Below are 17,972 nucleotides of genomic sequence, written 5' to 3' on the forward strand. Positions count from 1 at the left end.
TTTGAGATGTACTTTTGAACGATATATGTGATTTTTATTAAGGGTGTGTTTGGATTGAGGATTTAGGAGGGGAAGGAAGGAGAGAGTTTACTTTTCATTTTTAAATCAAGGACACTATGAAATATTTTTTTTTTTGAAGGAACTATGAAATATTTTTTAAGAAGTTAATATATTAACATGATAAAGATCATATAATAATTCAATCACACATAATTTATAAAGATCATATAATAATTCAATCACACATAATTTATTTTAGAAAAACATGTTATATAGTCGTTATTTAAAAAATAAAAATAAACTCTCTCCTCCTTTCTTCTCATAAACCCTCAATCCAACACACACCCTAAGTAAAATATCTAATATTAAATATATAAATTACTGAATGTCAAAATTAGTCATTTAATTCATAACAAATAAGTTCAAAATGATTTATCCCATTTCTAATAAGTTTTCGTAGAAATCAATTTAAAAAATACAAAATAAAATATTTTTTAATCCATAACAAACAAATTTTTAATGAAATCCTTGTAAGTTTTTTTTTTTTGGTGTTAGAAAGTCCTTTTTAACATTATTTATTGCGGGTTCCTTAAAAAAAAAAAACATTAATTTTTTTTTTAAGGAAAAAACATTATTTATTGCTGGTAAATATTGTCAAGGTGAACAATTGTCACCATTGGTAAAAAGCAGTAAAAAAAAGTAAACCGAAGTCTTACACAGTAAAAAAAAAAAAAAAAGTACACGCACTCAACGCAAAAGAATCTAAAAAAAATCCAACACCAACCTACAAAACCGTTGTTTTTTCTTAACTTTTCTCTTTCTTTCTTTCTTTTTCTCTCTTCTGTGTTCTCAAAGTTTCTTTCAGATCGGAGAAACAACAAACTCCGGCGAAATGGCGAAATCTACCGGCGACGATGTTGAACTCCGGCGAGCTTGTGAATCAGCAATTGAAGATCCTAAGCAGAAGATCATCTTATCAATCCGTGTTTCCAAAAGTCACGGCATCTTAGGAAAATCTTCCAAGCTTTCTAGTCGTCATATGGCTAAACCTAGGGTTCTTGCTCTCTCTAGTATGCTCCTAATTTCACTTTTGCTTATGCTTCTTGTTAATTGTTCTGATTTTGCTTCTGCTAGATTTCTTCACTGTTTTAGCTTTAAGATATTAACTACTTGATGTGAATATGTATGAAGCACAGACACTGATACGTCGACACCGGTGGTTATTTGAGAAAATGATATAATTGACTGTTATTACATGTGTCGGACACCGGATATGCTTTTGATCAGAAGTGTCGTTGCTGCACATTTTATTTTATTTTTATTTGACGATGAAATGTAGAAGGTAGCTTCAATTTCCTATGCTGATTCACCTAAGAAATAATAACTGTTTAGGTTTTATAATGCATAAGCTATGGCTTATTTGAACTTATCTGCTAACATCAGTTTTGTGAGACTGTTTGAGAGAACTTATGAAAACAGCTTATGACAGTTTTCAAAAGCTTTTTTCAGCTTATTGTCATAAGTTTTTTAATATAACTTATAAAAACAACCTGTAACATATAACAAAAACAATTTAACTTGCGCTTATCATGATAAGCACATGTGCTATAAACTACAAAGAAGCTGTTTATCCAAACAAACCCTAAATGTATGTTTGGTTCCACGTTTGGAGAAACCATATTTGATTCTAGAGATGTAAAATTAACTTTGATATGTTTGGTTGCTTGTGTAGAATTGATTTTAGAGTAAACTACCAAATTCATCCCTGACTTTGTCGGGTGCTCTCAAATACGTCATTGACATTATAAATATTTTTAAAAGGTCACTAACTCTATAAAATTTTACTCATATTAGTCATTCCGAGAGTATGCTAGAGACTAAATTGATTGTTAGTGGTTAAATATAAAAACCAAATTGATAGTAAGTTGTTAAAATACAGGGATCTGATTGACACAGTAAGTGGTTAAGTATAGGGACCAACTTGACATTTTATTAGAGTCAGTGATCTTTTTGAAATAGTCATAATCTCAGGGGTCTATTTGAGAGTGTCCTGCAAAGTTAAAGACTAATTTGGCGGTTTATTTATTTTTATTGTTCTTATTGCATTCTTATGATGATTTTTGTGAGATAGCTAGTTGGATCTTGAACTGATTTTGGTTGAATTCTTGTGATGATTTTTAGTGATGTTATTGCATTCTCTTGCTGTTACGAATTATAAAAAAATTGATTTTAAGACTTGATAATTTAGAGATTTTTATAAAGAGAACGTTTTGCGTTTGTTTATAAGAATGAAAATCACTATTTTTTTTTTTAAAGAAAAACTAGTTATAAAAATGATTTTTGATTCTCATTTTTTCGAAAATCTTTAACAACGGATAAAACTTTCAAAAAGGGATTATTTTGTTAAAAAAAAAAGATTTTTCCACGAAAAAAGCTGTAAGACGCTCTCTAGAAAACTTCTGAAAGTGATTATTTTGTTTTATAAGGGATGGTTTAGTGATTGTGACTTGTGATTGATTTCATTTGACGTTATTCCTGTGATCATTTGTTAAATTTCACATTTGTGTTATTGTTGGTGACAACTTGATATTTCATACAGCATTAACAAAGGGACAAACGACTACTGCTTTTCTTCGAGTTTTGAAGTATTCTACGGGAGGAGTTCTTGAAGTAATTTTCCACCCCTTTATTCTCTTTTATTTGGGACATGCTTGATTTTGTAGTTTCCGTGGGTTTCATCTTATGATCTCCTACCACGCTCTTAAGATCCAATGCTTAGAGTAGCTAGTGATACCTCTTTGACTGTTGTTTTTCATTCCGTGTTTATTTTTTGTTTTTGTTTGGTTCAGCACTCCTTCTATTAACTAGTTTCTTGTACTTGCAGCCTGCAAAACTATACAAGCTAAGGCATCTTTCAAAAGTAGAAGTTTTAACAAACGATCCTAGTGGGTGTACATTTACACTGGTAATGTTCCATAAATGAAAGATCTTATGCTCTGATTCTACGCAATGTTCTCAGTTTCTGGCACAAAAGCTGTATGAGAAGCAACCATTCCCTACTTTGATGGTCGTTTCTTAATGCCTTCCTAATCATTTGCTTCTTGAATTGATGAATGCATATGTCTTGTAGGGATTTGATAACCTTAGAAGCCAAAGTGTGGCTCCTCCGCAATGGACGATGCGAAATATTGATGACAGGTATTGTTGAGAGGAGTGTTAATCTAAGAGTGTATAATTTAGTGGTTGAGTTGTACGTGAGGGGAGGAAAGTTTGCTAATCATGTTTTGTATTTTTTTTATTTTGTAGGAATCGTCTCCTTCTTTGCATCTTGACCATCTCTAAAGATGTTTTGGGTCGCCTTCCTAAGGTCGTTGGTATAGATGTTGTGGAGTTGGCTCTTTGGGCTAAGGTGCATGGTCTTCTATAATCCAGTCTTATAAGTGCTTCTTTACAATCAAATAGCCATGGTTCTGTTCTAATGAATACTTTCTGACTTTACTGCTTAATAATAATAACTTACTATGCGTGGAACCTTTGGAGTGTCACAGTCTTATTTATTATCAAGTCCACGACTTCAAGCTGAGGATCTTAAACTCTAAATCTGTTCGGAAATTTTGAGTAGAGGGAAGAGAGATAACAGGATGGAAGGGGGAGTTTAAGCTTCCTTGTTTTGATGTTTTTAAGTGAGGAAAGAAGGATAATTCTCTTTCCCTTACTTGAGAGTTAGAAGTTATACAAATTACTTTCCCTGATTTAATTTGAGTAAATCCTTGCCTTCCCCCTTCTTATCTCCCATTCAAACATATTAATATTATAGATTATAGATGTCTTAATTGGAACCGTCTCTCTCATTTTGAACTTCACATCAGTGGTTAAATGCCATTGGATACTCCCTCCATTCCACAAAAATTGTCAAAGTATGTCATTTCACACAAATTAAGGCGAAGTTATAGTAAATGAATGAAAGAGAACAACAATTTTACCAAATTAACCTCATTAACTTTTAATTGATTTTCGATATCATAAATGCTCAGTGGAAAATAATACCTTCGGAGTGATACACACAATATGACTTAGAAGGTATTATTGGAAAAAGTAATTAATGTTACATTGAAAACAAAAAATGACAATTGTTTTAGGACAATTTTTTGTTGCAATTTTGACAATTAATATGAGACAAAGGGAGTAATTGTTTCTACAATAATGTGAAATAGGAAAATAGAGCCCCTGTTTCAACTCAGAGTAATGTGAAAGATGGTGGTCCTGTTGCTTCCGCTATGACTGAGAGAGAGTTGAAAGTCAATGTTGAAAAAGACCTTGTCTCCCAGGCAGAGGAAGAGGACATGGAGGCTCTTTTGGGAACGTAAGTGATAATCTTCTTTGACTCAAATGCTATTAAGGTTAAATATTTACGATTAGTAAGAATATGCTGGAAGTAGTGTCTATTTATTTATTTATTCAATTGCTGGATTAAGTCCTTTAAATTCTAGGGACACAGGTCATCTCTGTATTCCTTTATACAATTTCTAGCCAAATTTTATTTATAATATAGGTACATGGACAAGGAAGTACAAACACTCCAAAATTGTAGTTATACCCTTATTGGGCACATATTCATGTAGGACACTTACAGGGGCGGATGATAATTATGACAGGGGGAGCCTTTGGCATTAGATAAATGTTTTACTGTTTCTGTCGACTAATATAATTATCAGAAAATATTTTTACTTTTAATTGTGTTTTTAACCCTTGTAAAATATACATATATTTTTATTTTAATCCCTATAAATTTTTTTATCAACTTTTAGTCCCTACCTTCTATAAAAATGGGTGGTCAAAATTTTAATAAAGGACTAGACTTGAAAGATCCGTGTAATGTTTTATGGACTAAAAAATATTTAACCATATTTTTAATTATAAGGACATAATTGATTTGTACAATTTTTATTCCTTTTAATTACCTTAATTAGGTGATAGCATGTCTATATATTTGTGGTGTAACCACTCTTTTTTAATTAATCTGATTAAGAGAGTTTTGTCAGATCAGTTTCTTTTCAATAGTGGCTACAATCACTCATGCTAACTTTTGAAACAAGTCTGAGATGTAGTTATAGTTTTTTATTTTTAATTTTTTTTTTCACAAGACTAATGGGAAACACTACAAACTTTAGATAAATGTTTTACTGTTTCTACAATCATTTTTTCCCTTCTGATTTAAGTTTTTTTTTTAATGTAAAATCTTAAATTTGAATTGGATTTGTTTGTTGTATGATATCCATGCTATGTCCTATAATTTTAAATTTTTTTATGTATCCCTTTGTGTCGTGCTCATATCTAAAGATGGATCTATGTACCAGGCAGTAGGGACAATTGCCCCCACAAGAAAACTTTACGGCACCATATTTAATAAAATTTTATTTTGCTTTCAGAAATTTCAAATGTCTGCTTAAATTTATTTTATAGTGATATTTTAGTATCTATCAAGGAATAACTTCTATGACATTTGAAATTTTTGAGCAAATTGGCATTTTCAATTCTTAGGGAACAAGTATGTGTTTGTAATTTTTTTCAAGGGTATCTTTGGGCCTTCACTCTTGAGAAAATATTATAAACTATTTTTTACCCCTATCATCAAAATTTTCTGGATTCATCCCTGGCCGTATCCATACTTCCTAGTTTAGAGAATTCATATGTTAACAGAAAATGCTGAACGTAATGGCTTTAAGTTGTAACATATTTGTCAAAGTTTAAATAAAAAAATTGTCAGTTGGACATGCATAAGTTTTGTGCTAAATTACATTTTTCACAATGTCAAATGATTAAGATTTTCTAATGTGCAGGTATGTCATGGGTGTTGGTGAAGCAGAAGAATTTTCTGAAAGACTGAAGAGAGAGCTCCAGGCTCTGGAAGCAGCAAATGTGCATGCCATTTTAGAAAGCGAGCCTTTAATAAATGAGGTATTACTGTTGTCAGAATTGACCACTTTTTAATTAAAAAAAAGAAAGAAGAGTTGACCACTTTTGTTTGATTGTTATTAACTTCTTTGATATGATCCAACTTGGAGATCATTAAAAATGAGGATCTATCCGTACAACTTGTACCCAAATTTGCAACAAGAATTGAAAATTAAGAAGTACAAAACTGGAAGCACTCTTTATGCAACCAAAATATGATCATTCAAGATGAAAAGAATCCGTGGATCAAACTAAAGCTAGATTGATTAGGATGAAACTAAGAACTGTAAAAGATAGAGGGTGTATAATAGGGTGAACAAACAGGGCAAACATTTGAGTCACATCTTTGACCTTTATATTGTTAGATGGATGATGGAAAACACGAGAAAAGTAATGAGTCATTTACCTAAATACACTATGCAATATATTGTAAAATACAATATTTTATATATATTTTTATTTGGTTTATTGGACGAAATGTTGGATGGTAAAGAGATAACAAGAAACTATCAAAGATACTTTCTTGTAATATCTTAAATCTTACACCCTCTGTCCCATGATAATTGTCGCATTTGCAACAAAAAAAGTTGTCCCAAAAAGAGTGTCATTTTCAATGTTCAATGTAGTTTTAATTGATTTTTTTTTTCCCCTCAATTGTATTGTCTAATTAATACTATGTAAATTCTCCGAAATCATTATTTTCCACTTCACATTTATGATAATAAAAAATACACCAAAGATTAATAAGGATAATATAGTACAATCACCATTCTCTTTCTTCCATTTGTCATCTTTTCTTAATCTGTGTGAAATGGTCAAATGTGACAGTTATTGAGGGACAAAGGGAGTATAATATAAGATAATTTTCCAAATAAAAAATTTGTAACAAGCTTAAAGCTTAATATGCTTTGGCTTGAGGAGGGTTAGAATATATGAAAATATATATGATTTTTAAGACGAATTAATGCTTTGTTTTATGTAATAACATCTAGCATAATATCATTCACATCAATATTAATGTTAGTAATATTTTGAAATTTTTTGCAAAATTTATACTTTAAAAGGCAAATACTATAACTTCGAAAGATTCATACTAAGTTGTGTGTCGCAGGTGTTGTATGGGCTTGAAGCAGCAACAAATGTTGTAGACGATATGGATGAATGGTTAGGCACATTCAATGTTAAACTCCGGCACATGAGAGAGGATATAGCATCGGTAAGGGCTTGTACCCTTCAATCAAGGCTGTATTTTTTCCTTGGTACAACTTTGTGTTTGTAATGGTAGTGTTTTCTGGAATAGCTACACATTTGTTTGGTTTCTTTGTTCCTTTGTTCAGGCAAGGAAAAGGAAATTTATGCATTAGTTTAGTGCGTTGTGTTCAATTTTTATGGTCCAACCTCATTTCTATTGATGCTACCCTTTTGTTTTCTCTGTTATACTTTCAACTCATTTATTTGTATCTTGAACTTTACTTCCCAAAGTCCTTAAGAACAGAAATGGAAATAAGAGATTAATCTCTCCTGATATTTCTGTTTGCTTGGAAACAGCTACTCATTGCACTGTTCAATTTCCAGTTTAAAACTGAAAGAAAGAATCTCTAGTGGATCTTGGGTACACTGCTTAATTTGGAGCAGTTTTTATTTGTATGAGGGGTTAGCGGAAAAGTATTCAGCTGGAATAATAAGGAAAAACTTCATGTCACGTGCATTTATGTTGTTACTTATTAGTCGTGTTTAGTAAGAGTAAAATTCTCGTATCAAGGGACATTATGTTGCCTCTTGTTTTGAAGATAGAAGTGTACAAACATCATCTCTTATCCTCTTTGGAGTTTGTCTTGTGGCCTCATCAGGGCATTTTGGTATAGAGAGGGATTGTGGGTTCTCTCTCACTCTCTCTTACTCTGCCAACACCTCTCTCTCTGGTGTGTGAATTAGTCTTGGGGATATTTTAATTTTTATCCACCTTCCATTATGCTGTTTTATCTTTCCAAAGTTCTCTTCTTTTCTCTAAAATAAGCAAATAAAAAAGGTTTATTATTCCCTTTTTAATATCTTCCTTTTGAGTTTAAAATAATATTACTTAGATTTGGATGATATCTTTGAAAATAATTTATGGTTTAGAAGCAACCATTTTTTGGTGCTGGGAGTGGGAAGTTGCTTTCTACTTTGATTTTTTTTTTTCCTAGCTTTGTTTGCTTCTGTAAGTTGTCTAGTTGATATGATTTCAGATTAGAAATTTTAAAATCGGGGATCTCTTACTTTTTTGTTTGTTTTGATGGTGTTTGTGTCCAGATAGAAACCCGTAATAACAGCTTGCAAATGCAATCGGTAAATAACAAATCTCTCATCGAGGAGCTTGATAAGCTTCTTGAGCGGTTGCGTGTACCTTCTGAGGTATGCCCTTATCGGTAAATTGTATCTAATTTTAGCTGGATGAACTTACCTGGCTTATTTATTTTAATGATGCCTTTGTGGGTGTAGTTTGCAACGTGTTTGACAGGAGGTTCATTTGATGAAGATCGGATGCTTCAAAATGTAGAAGCATGTGAATGGTTGACTAGTGCCTTGCGCGGTCTTGAAGTGCCCAATATTGACCCCACTTATGCAAGCATGAGAGCTGTATGTTCTCTGTTTTACTTTTCTCTTTGTTAAATCATCTGGCTAAGGAAGTTGATTGTGATTTTTATTCATTAATTTCTACAATTTTAATTGGTTGGAGAGAATTGAGAGTACTATGAATTTGGGATCACAAAGCAAAGAGAGAGGTACTCTGGAAAATTTGTATGGGACCTTAAAGTCATCTATTTTGATTGCTCGTTGTGCTCTACAGGTTAAAGAGAAGCGTGCAGAACTTGAAAAATTAAAATCTACTTTTGTCAGGAGAGCTTCTGAATTCTTGAGAAATTACTTTGCTAGTTTGGTGGACTTCATGATAAGTGATAAAAGTTACTTTTCTCAGGTATTTTCTCTAAATTCGTTTCAGAATCGTTACTTTTGAATTCTTGGATTGAATTTATTGGTTTCACATTGTCTGCTTACTCTAAACAGCGGGGACAGTTGAAGAGGCCTGATCATGCTGACCTGCGGTACAAGTGCAGGACATATGCACGTCTTCTTCAGCATTTGAAGGTTAAATACAGAGAACCTATTCTTCCTGCATGCGTATGTTTTTGGAGTGATATTCTTTGTTATCTATCTAAATTATCTTCCTACACACTTGCAGAGCCTTGACAAGAATTGCTTGGGTCCACTGAGAAAAGCTTATTGCAGTTCTCTAAACTTGCTTCTTCGCCGGGAGGTCAGTTACATTATATTGCTTTTATTTGTTACTTGATCATAAGATGTCAAAGTTTGTTCCACAACTTGCTTATTTATCTTTTATTAACTGAGAAGTAACCTTATTACATGTGAGTTCTGGGTCATATGCTTTGCTTTTTATGTTTTGGTATGCATATTAACGCAGTTGAAATTTCAAACATTTATTTACAGGCCCGTGAGTTTGCCAACGAACTCCGTGCTAGTACAAAAGCATCTAGAAATCCAACTGTTTGGCTTGAAGGCTCAACTAGTGGTCAGAATGTAAATGCTACCGATACTTCTACAGTATCTGATGCTTATGCAAAGATGCTCACAATTTTTATCCCACTTCTGGTGGATGAGGTAAAAGTTTAATATTTCTTTATTTCAACATAATTTTTTTTGATAATAAAATGTATAATTCTTCATGGTTTACATTGCAGAGTTCGTTTTTTGCACACTTCATGTGCTTTGAAGTTCCTACACTTGTTCCTCCAGGAGGTGTTGTTAACGGCAACAAAGCTGGTTACGATGATGATGATGATTTGGGAATTATGGACATCGATGAGAATGACAGTAAATCTGGTATATATGCCCGACTTTTTTCAAATAGCGGCTTTGTACTTTTGAAGTTGAGAAGTGCTAGCAACGCTCTCTTTTCAACATTCACTCAAACACTTCCTCTTTAATTGGGTGAAACATATGCGTGTCCCACCACTTTATTTGGATCTCATTTCCAATGTGTGGGATCCACATTGATTTCACTCAATAAAAGAGAGAGTGTTTGAGTGAGTGTTGCTAGCACTCCTCTTTGAAGTTATATCTAATGTATTGTAGCTTAGATTTTTACTTGATCATCAATGCCATAAACAGTCAACAAGGCTTTAGTTTGGCTTTTAACTGCGCAACACAATCCTCCAATCTGTTCTATGTAATGATCATAGGCATTCTTTAGGTGGTTTGCACATGTGTAGAGAACACCTATAGAAGCACTGTTAAGGAGGATAATCCAATAGATGATAGTCCAATAGTTAGAGGTAGAAGAAGACAACTATAACCTAAACCATTACAGGAGATTAAACAGTGGTTTATTGTATGGCATTGACACCATTTGATCCAATACGTACAGTTGACTCCACCTAAAAGGTTTTAGTTGTTGCATAATGTAGGTTTTCTATAATTTTTTTTTTTTTGTTGGTAATTTGACCATTTCTTCCATTTTGTAGGAAAAAATTCTGCTGAGCTTGCAGCTTTAAATGAATCACTTCAGGATTTACTGGACGGAATTCAAGTATGCATACAACATGCTCTACTTTTGAATCTACTTTTATTCTTTTGATATTTTTAAAAGATGAGAGGGTTTGGATTTTGGATCTTCTCAAAGTTACATGATAAGCATGCTAACTAGAGTGCATATTTTTGACTTGTGATAGTGTGTGTGTGTGTGTGTGTGTGTGTGTGTGTGTAATTTCTTTTTCTTGTGGGGGGTTTGGAAGAAGTTACTTCATTAAGGAAGAAAAGACACACATACGGAAGTAGAAGAAAAACATCACTCACACGAAAATTTCTAAAGAAAATATTTAGAAGCCAAGTGGGAAGCCATTGAAGGGGTTGACATCCAGCCAAAGTAGTGAAAGCAGAGTAAATCTCTGATTGTTGGATTTACCCCTGCTCTACCACTTTTAGCCTTGTCAGTCTTAATCCCAAAAATGAACTCAAACAATCTTGAGATATACAAAATATGGACAGAGGGTACCTTTGGTTCCAAGAAGTCATTCACATCAACCTCTAATCGAACCCCCTTAACCAGTTCATTATGAGCAGCTACTGACACCGGGCGACTAAGAACATAAACTACCATGGTAAAGAGGGTCGAAGTTTGCTGTTCTGTGTTTTTATTTCTCTAAACACACCTGTAATGATACCCAAGTGTACCCAAATCCAGGATAAATTAGTGAATGGATATAGCTTAATTCTCTATCCTTCCCCTTAGTGATGGTATCAATTTCATGTATTTGCACACTTCTGGTTATGTCGCAACTTTGTAGAGGGTAACAGGTTTTCTACATGTGTATTCTATATACAAAAAGACATAGGATAGCAAGGTTAAGTATAAAATTGAGACTCTAAGTCTCTAATAGAAACTAGATGCTAGGATGCACTAATTTTGATATACAATGCAATATTTATAACTAAGCCCAGGCCTTTCAAAGGCCAACATTATTGGACTTTTGTATTGTCAGACTGAACAACATATTGTTCCTTATAAAATGATATCTTCATAAACTGCAGGTAATTTAGTATATTTAAAAACCAGATTTTACAGCTAAAAGATGCTTTATATGATTTCAGGAAGACTTTTATGCTGTCGTGGATTGGGCATACAAGATTGATCCTTTACGCTGCATATCAATGCATGGAATAACAGAACGATATCTTTCTGGTCAGAAAGCTGATGCAGCAGGATTTGTACGTCTTTTGCTTGGCGACCTAGAGTCTCGGATATCTATGCAGTTCAGCCGTGTAGGTGACCGGTATATTGAAGAAGACTATTTTTTCCAAATACATTTAGAAGATTGAGACACTAACCCAATTCATTTAATTGGAAAACTTTTGGCAGTTTGTTGATGAAGCTTGCCATCAAATTGAAAGAAATGAACGGAATGTTCGCCAAATGGGTGTTCTATCCTACATTCCCAGGTAAAATGGATCCATATTTTCTACTTTTCCTCTTCGCCAAACTCCAAAGAATTAGGATGTTCTTTTTGAGCATGATAGAACAGTTGTATGCTGCCTTCACAGCTAATTATATAAAGTTTGGAACATGGAAGACCTAGAAAAATATCTCTTATTATTGCAGTGAAAGGCCCCAACTCCATCTTGTATTCATTAAAGATATTGTTACACTACTTTTTTGTTCTAGTACTCGGCTTTTGCAAATTGCACTGAGTTGGAGTTTGTTTGTTTTTGCGTTCCTGAAGTATACGTGATTTTTGTTAATCATTCATTGAATTTACCTTTTGAGTGAAGTTTATTTATTTAATTTTGGTATAACTTTTATTTTTTATTTTTTTTATATTGATTTTAGATGAAATTATTGACATAGTTGCTGATGTTGTGGAGATACACAGCCATAACAACATGAAATGGATTAATCAGCTTACTTCCTTGCATGCAGTCATGTGTTAAATTTATAATTTTTCCATCTATTTTGGAGCCATTTTAAATTAACAATTCTGAGGACCTACTTTAAAAAGTCAATATTTCAAATTTGTGTTCCTCTGCTTTGGAAATGGTTTCTCCTGATTTTTGGATTCAATGTTCAGGATCACATTTCATACCATACATCTTAATTGCATTGAGACACTTAATATTTGTAAGGTGTTTTCCTTGATATCCATTTGATTTGATTGTAGACTGCATGCTCTTATATTTCAATTGGCAAGTAAAATTTGACATGCATAGTATATGTAAAATGTACTATATAAAGTTTAAGGTAGTCAAAGATTGTTTTCTACTCCATCAACTTTAGCAAAAATGCATGTCTGTTTTCAGGCAAATAAAAATATCTATCTCTTGATCACATGCTTGTAGTTGTTTAAATATATGATGAAAGTTGGGGTATAATATCAACATATAATTAGGCGTAGTTCATGATCGTACATTCGTATGTGTTAGATATGTGAAATATGGTTCTTGTTTAGCGAACAATTACAACTGCTAATGTTTGCTTGTTTCTAGTTTGTATTTTTTTTCAACTTTCAGTCTTTCTTCACGTCTGATATTGATTTGCACAGATTTGCGATCCTTGCAACTCGTATGGAGCAGTACATTCAGGGACAGTCTAGGGATTTGGTTGACCAAGCATATACAAAATTTGTAAGTTATTCTTTTAAAACACTGTCCTGTTTTTACTATGTCTACTGTCTTGGTATTTTTCTGGGAAATCAAGCACTTGCTTCCCAAAACGGAGAGGATAAAAATCATTGATCTCTCTTCCAAGGGTTTCCTGTTTACTCTATTACTAAATGCTTACAATATTCAATCAATTCCCTCGATTCTCTCAATTCTTGTATCTTTCTATTTATACAAATATTTCTCTAACTAACCAACTACTATAATTTTCTCGATTCTACATCCTAACAGTTACTGTGGGCACTCTCAGTTATTTATTGTATATAAATTTTTTATCTGCATTCCAAACAGGTGGAAATAAATACATAATATTTTTTTTCAATCTACTGATTAACTATTGGCATAATGTTTGGCTCGACAGGTTAGCGTAATGTTTGCAACCTTGGAAAAAATATCACAAACAGATCCAAAGTATGCAGATATTTTTCTTTTTGAGAACTATGCTGCCTTTCAGAATAGGCAAGTGTTTCTCTAGCCCTTCTTCCAAGAGGCTGTTTCAGTTATTGTTTTCTAAGTTGATTTTGCATAGAAGACAACTGTCATTTTTAACTTGTTTTTTTTTTTTTTTTTTTTTGTGTTTTACTTAGTTTGTATGACCTTGCCAACATTGTGCCCACTTTGGCCAAGTTTTATCATCAGGCCAGTGAAGCCTATGAACAAGCTTGCACGCGCCATATTAGCATGATCATATACTTTGTGAGTAATTTTTTCCCCCTATTTTTCATCTTTTTCTCAACCACACTGGAATTCATATCCCTTGGGACCCAACTCATTATCACTTTTTTTTTTCTTCCCTTGGAAAGCAATTTGAACGTCTTTTCCAGTTTGCTCGAAGGATTGAGGATTTGATGTTCACCGTTGCACCTGAAGAGGTTAGTTTGTATTATGTTTTCCTTTTAATCTTTCATAGCCTCTGGCTACACAGTATCTCACCATATCTAGAATTCTTGTATAACAAACTGGCTACAGTTAAGCATAGACAAGAAAGTGTTTTTCGAATTGCCTAAAGTAAAAATTCCTTATAGGATGTATGTTTTTTATGCACTAAACAAGAATTACAATCATAAATACATTGAAACAAATCCAGAATGAAAAGAAATGGAAAAACAAGGAAACATATCAATACTGATCATGTCTAAATTGAAATTGAAATTGAAAGTCTGATCATTTGACTTTCATCATCCTGAAAATCCTAAAATATTCTATATCAATTTCAGATACCTTTCCAGCTTGGGCTGTCAAAAATGGATCTTCGAAAAATGTTAAAAACCAGCTTATCTGGGGTAAGCCGACTCTTTTCTTCTTTAAATAGCCTTTGTATTGTTGCATGCTTATCGTGTAAATTATTTTTTTTGCTCTTCCACATAGGTTGACAAGTCCATTAATGCGATGTATAAGAAACTACAGAAGAATTTGACTTCAGAAGAACTGTTACCTTCCTTATGGGACAAATGCAAGGTAAGTTGTACTTATTCCTTATTGGCCAACTAAGATTCCTTATTTACAGTAATTCAGTTAATAAGGTCAAATCTGAAGTGTCTTCCAAGAGTTGCCTTTGCACTAAGATAAATATGCAATTTTGGATACACATGTAAAAGGCAATTAAATTGGATTTAATTTCGATATCTCGATATAGAACATTTTTTTTCACTATCATATCATGCTATTATCATAACACGAATAGTTTGACTACCTAATAATGTGGTGAAACTATTTTAGTAAGTTGTCAACACAATATACAATAGAGTAAAGATTTACACTACTGTATTTCAAAAATAAAATCTTTGAAGTTCGAAGAGAAACATGAATCCATTTGAATGATATCTCACATTTTGTATAGTGAGGCTCCAATATTGAAGGCCTTTCCAATGTGAAAATGGATTTCTAATATGCTGTATTTTGTTGGGAAAGAAAGGAGGCAGCCTAAATTTCAATACCTGAGTAATCTTGATTGAAAGATGAAATGAAGGGAATTTTTTTTTTCCCCAAAATAAATTGCTGATGCTTGTACAATATTTCTTTTACAAGTTGCTCAGGTGGTGTGCACTTAAATTTACATGATGTCTACTGTGTAGATTTGTAAAAGGAAAGATTGTAAATTAAAACATGTTGGGAAACAATTATAGGAAAATGACGATTTTTTTGTAAATACTTATAGGAAGTAAAAAAAAAAAAGTTTAACTTTTAATATGATAGAAAATGCATTGAAGTGAACAATTTCTTAAACTTTTTTGCAGAAAGAGTTTCTTGACAAGTACGAAAGTTTTGCTCAACTTGTGGCTAAGATTTACCCTAATGAGACATTCACATCTGTTGCAGAGATGAAAGGCATTTTAGCTAATATGTAAATGATGTATGTGTTTGTATATATTATTCTTTTTTCCATCTTCTAATCTTTTTTTGTTTCCATTGTTGTATGTAATTTTATTTATTCAATAAAGTGCATCTTTTTGTAGCTTTAATTTTGAAACAGATTTTAGCACATCTTCGAACAAATGTGATGAAATGAAATGTGCACATTTGTTCTAACTTACATTATTATTATTATTATTTGGAAAAGCAACAACTCTATTCAAAAATCTTTTTTTTGAGGGGAGCTCTTTTCAAAAGTTATTTTAATAAGTTGTGAAGGAAGTGATAAAGGGAAAATGAGAGGATAGAAAATGGATAGTAAGAAGTTGAGAGGAGAGAAAGTTGATAATTTATGTATTGTTTGGAAAAAGAATGAAACAGTGAATATATTTCCTTCTTTTTTGGTTGAATAGAAATATTATTTAGTTCTCAAAAACAAAAAAAGAAATATTATTTAGTTATTTTGGTCATTCAAATATTATGTAGTTGAGTAGATTGTTATGTTGGAGAGGATCCAAACCCATAACATTACTCATTAACGTTGGGTATATTAATCAACAAACTGAATGGTTGTAATTGATTAATGTTACCTGGTAATAATGGTTTGGACTGGAATTGGTTATCAGTCCTTTTCATCAAAACTGAAAATAGTACAAATTGAATATAAGAATGCAACGGTTTCTATCTAATAGGAAAGAAATTCAATGGCGTTGGTTTGAGGTTTATGGGCACTAAGCTCATTGATTACTCTTTTGGAGCAAAAGTCAGCTCTAGTAGGCAAGAAGCGAAGAACAAAGGGAATATGAAATCCTCTGGTGTAATGCCTCTCATCCTTTCCTTTAATCATTGATATATTGGCAATTTTGTTCCTATAGATTTGGATCTAGTACGAAGTGTGTATAATGACAACTTGCTCATTTATTTTATCTACTAATAGAAAAGAAATTCTAGATAGAATAGGCTAGAAAGTGTGATTAACACGAGTCTTTTTCCTACCGAAACTTCATTGCCTTTATTTTCACAGCTTTCTGTCCGAGCTATGTGGGGTGGGTCATTTTCCTAACTCCGGGATGTTCAAAATGACTTGATTTCAAGGTCAATATTGAGGCAAGACTTAGCAAATTCCACGTTGCATTTTCTTTTTTTTCTTTTTTTTTTTTGGTACAAAAGAGGGCCTAAGGCCCAAAAGAAAGAGGAAAAAAAACTAAATTAACGCAGATTTCTAGGCATGCAAGCCCCAGAAATATCATCATAAATGAGTCTTTGAAGTCCATTAGGTGGAGACTCCAAAACAACCAAATTCCAAGAATCCAAGGATAGGCTAAAATTTGCCAGCCAGTCAGCACATCTGTTGCCTTCCCGCCAAGTGTGAATAACCTGAGTATGCCAATCTAGCTGAAGGATCTCCTGAATACGTCGAACCAGAGAAGGGATGGTTCCATTGAACTTACAGTTGTTAGTAACCATATCAATAAGCACTTTTGAATCACTCTCAATAATCACGTTGCATTTTCTATACCGTATCAATGCAGAAGGTTTTTGTCATTCTCTAATGGATTATAGTCTTAATTTGGCTATCTAACAAACTATCTTAATTTTTACCAATTAATTGGTTTATATCAATCCAACAGCACTCAATTGATCCACCTTTTTCTTCTCTTTCTTCTCTTCTTGTATGTACCAAACGTGAGACTTCCAAGTCCAACAGCTGCTACATGCATGTTTGAATTCACCTTCGTTAAATATAAAATTGATTTTGGAAGCATAAAATTGTTGTTGATAATTACTTTGACATGTTTAAATTGTAATATCCTTAAGAGTAAGTAAAAGGGGCAAAAGAGTCTTTTCCTAGTTCAACCCATATAATTGGTCAATACCAATTTTTTCTACAATCTTCCACACACTTCCCTCACAAAAACTTAAATATTTCTTCCCTAATATAATCAACATAAAGTAATACCTGCAACAACTTCTTTCCCAATTAAAGCTTCTGCCAAAACCTTGCTCCTATTAACCCATACTTGTGTGTACCAAAACAGAATTATTATTTCATTTTGTACTAAACCACTTGAATATCATTCTTCATGCACCCTAAGGTTCCATTATTTCCGATTGCATGGTATAATTGATGAAGAACTGAAATGAATAAGGGTGGAGGGAAGAGAAGCACGACATAGAAGATAGAGGGAAAAGAGAGACTAAAGCTTGTTTTATCATCTATTTGCTATGGAATCTAAAGTTAACAGCCTGCATGTGGCTTAGAAGGAAGAAATTAAAGGATTAGTGTGGTTAAGAGTGGAGAGGGATAGAGGGTCGGTTGGGGTTTGAGAGAAGGGGGAAGATATTTTTAAGTTTTTGTGAGGGAAGTGTGTGGAAGATTGTAGAAAAAATTGGTATTGACCAATTATATGGGTTGAACTAGGAAAAGACTCTTTTGCCCCTTTTACAATATC

At 32.8% G+C, this 17,972-nt stretch overlaps 1 protein-coding gene across 1 annotated transcript; it reads left to right on the forward strand.

The window, feature by feature from the left end:
- Positions 1-794: 794 nt before the first annotated feature.
- LOC146951938 (exocyst complex component SEC3A) lies at positions 795-15,696 on the forward strand. Its single transcript, XM_085756739.1, has 25 exons — positions 795-1,070; positions 2,600-2,670; positions 2,885-2,965; positions 3,131-3,198; positions 3,307-3,409; positions 4,215-4,363; positions 5,841-5,958; positions 7,067-7,171; positions 8,248-8,349; positions 8,437-8,574; positions 8,786-8,914; positions 9,004-9,084; positions 9,179-9,253; positions 9,445-9,615; positions 9,696-9,837; positions 10,479-10,543; positions 11,605-11,775; positions 11,873-11,952; positions 13,050-13,131; positions 13,529-13,626; positions 13,755-13,863; positions 13,971-14,039; positions 14,385-14,450; positions 14,536-14,625; positions 15,405-15,696. The coding sequence occupies exons 1-25, from the start codon at positions 893-895 to the stop codon at positions 15,513-15,515; spliced, it is 2,652 nt and encodes an 883-aa protein (XP_085612865.1). The 5' UTR covers positions 795-892; the 3' UTR covers positions 15,516-15,696.
- Positions 15,697-17,972: the final 2,276 nt, after the last annotated feature.

This window comes from Medicago sativa, chromosome 1, assembly GCF_051527215.1.
Source record: "Medicago sativa cultivar Bolivia chromosome 1, Bolivia_mono, whole genome shotgun sequence".
Taxonomy (NCBI): Eukaryota; Viridiplantae; Streptophyta; class Magnoliopsida; order Fabales; family Fabaceae; genus Medicago; species Medicago sativa.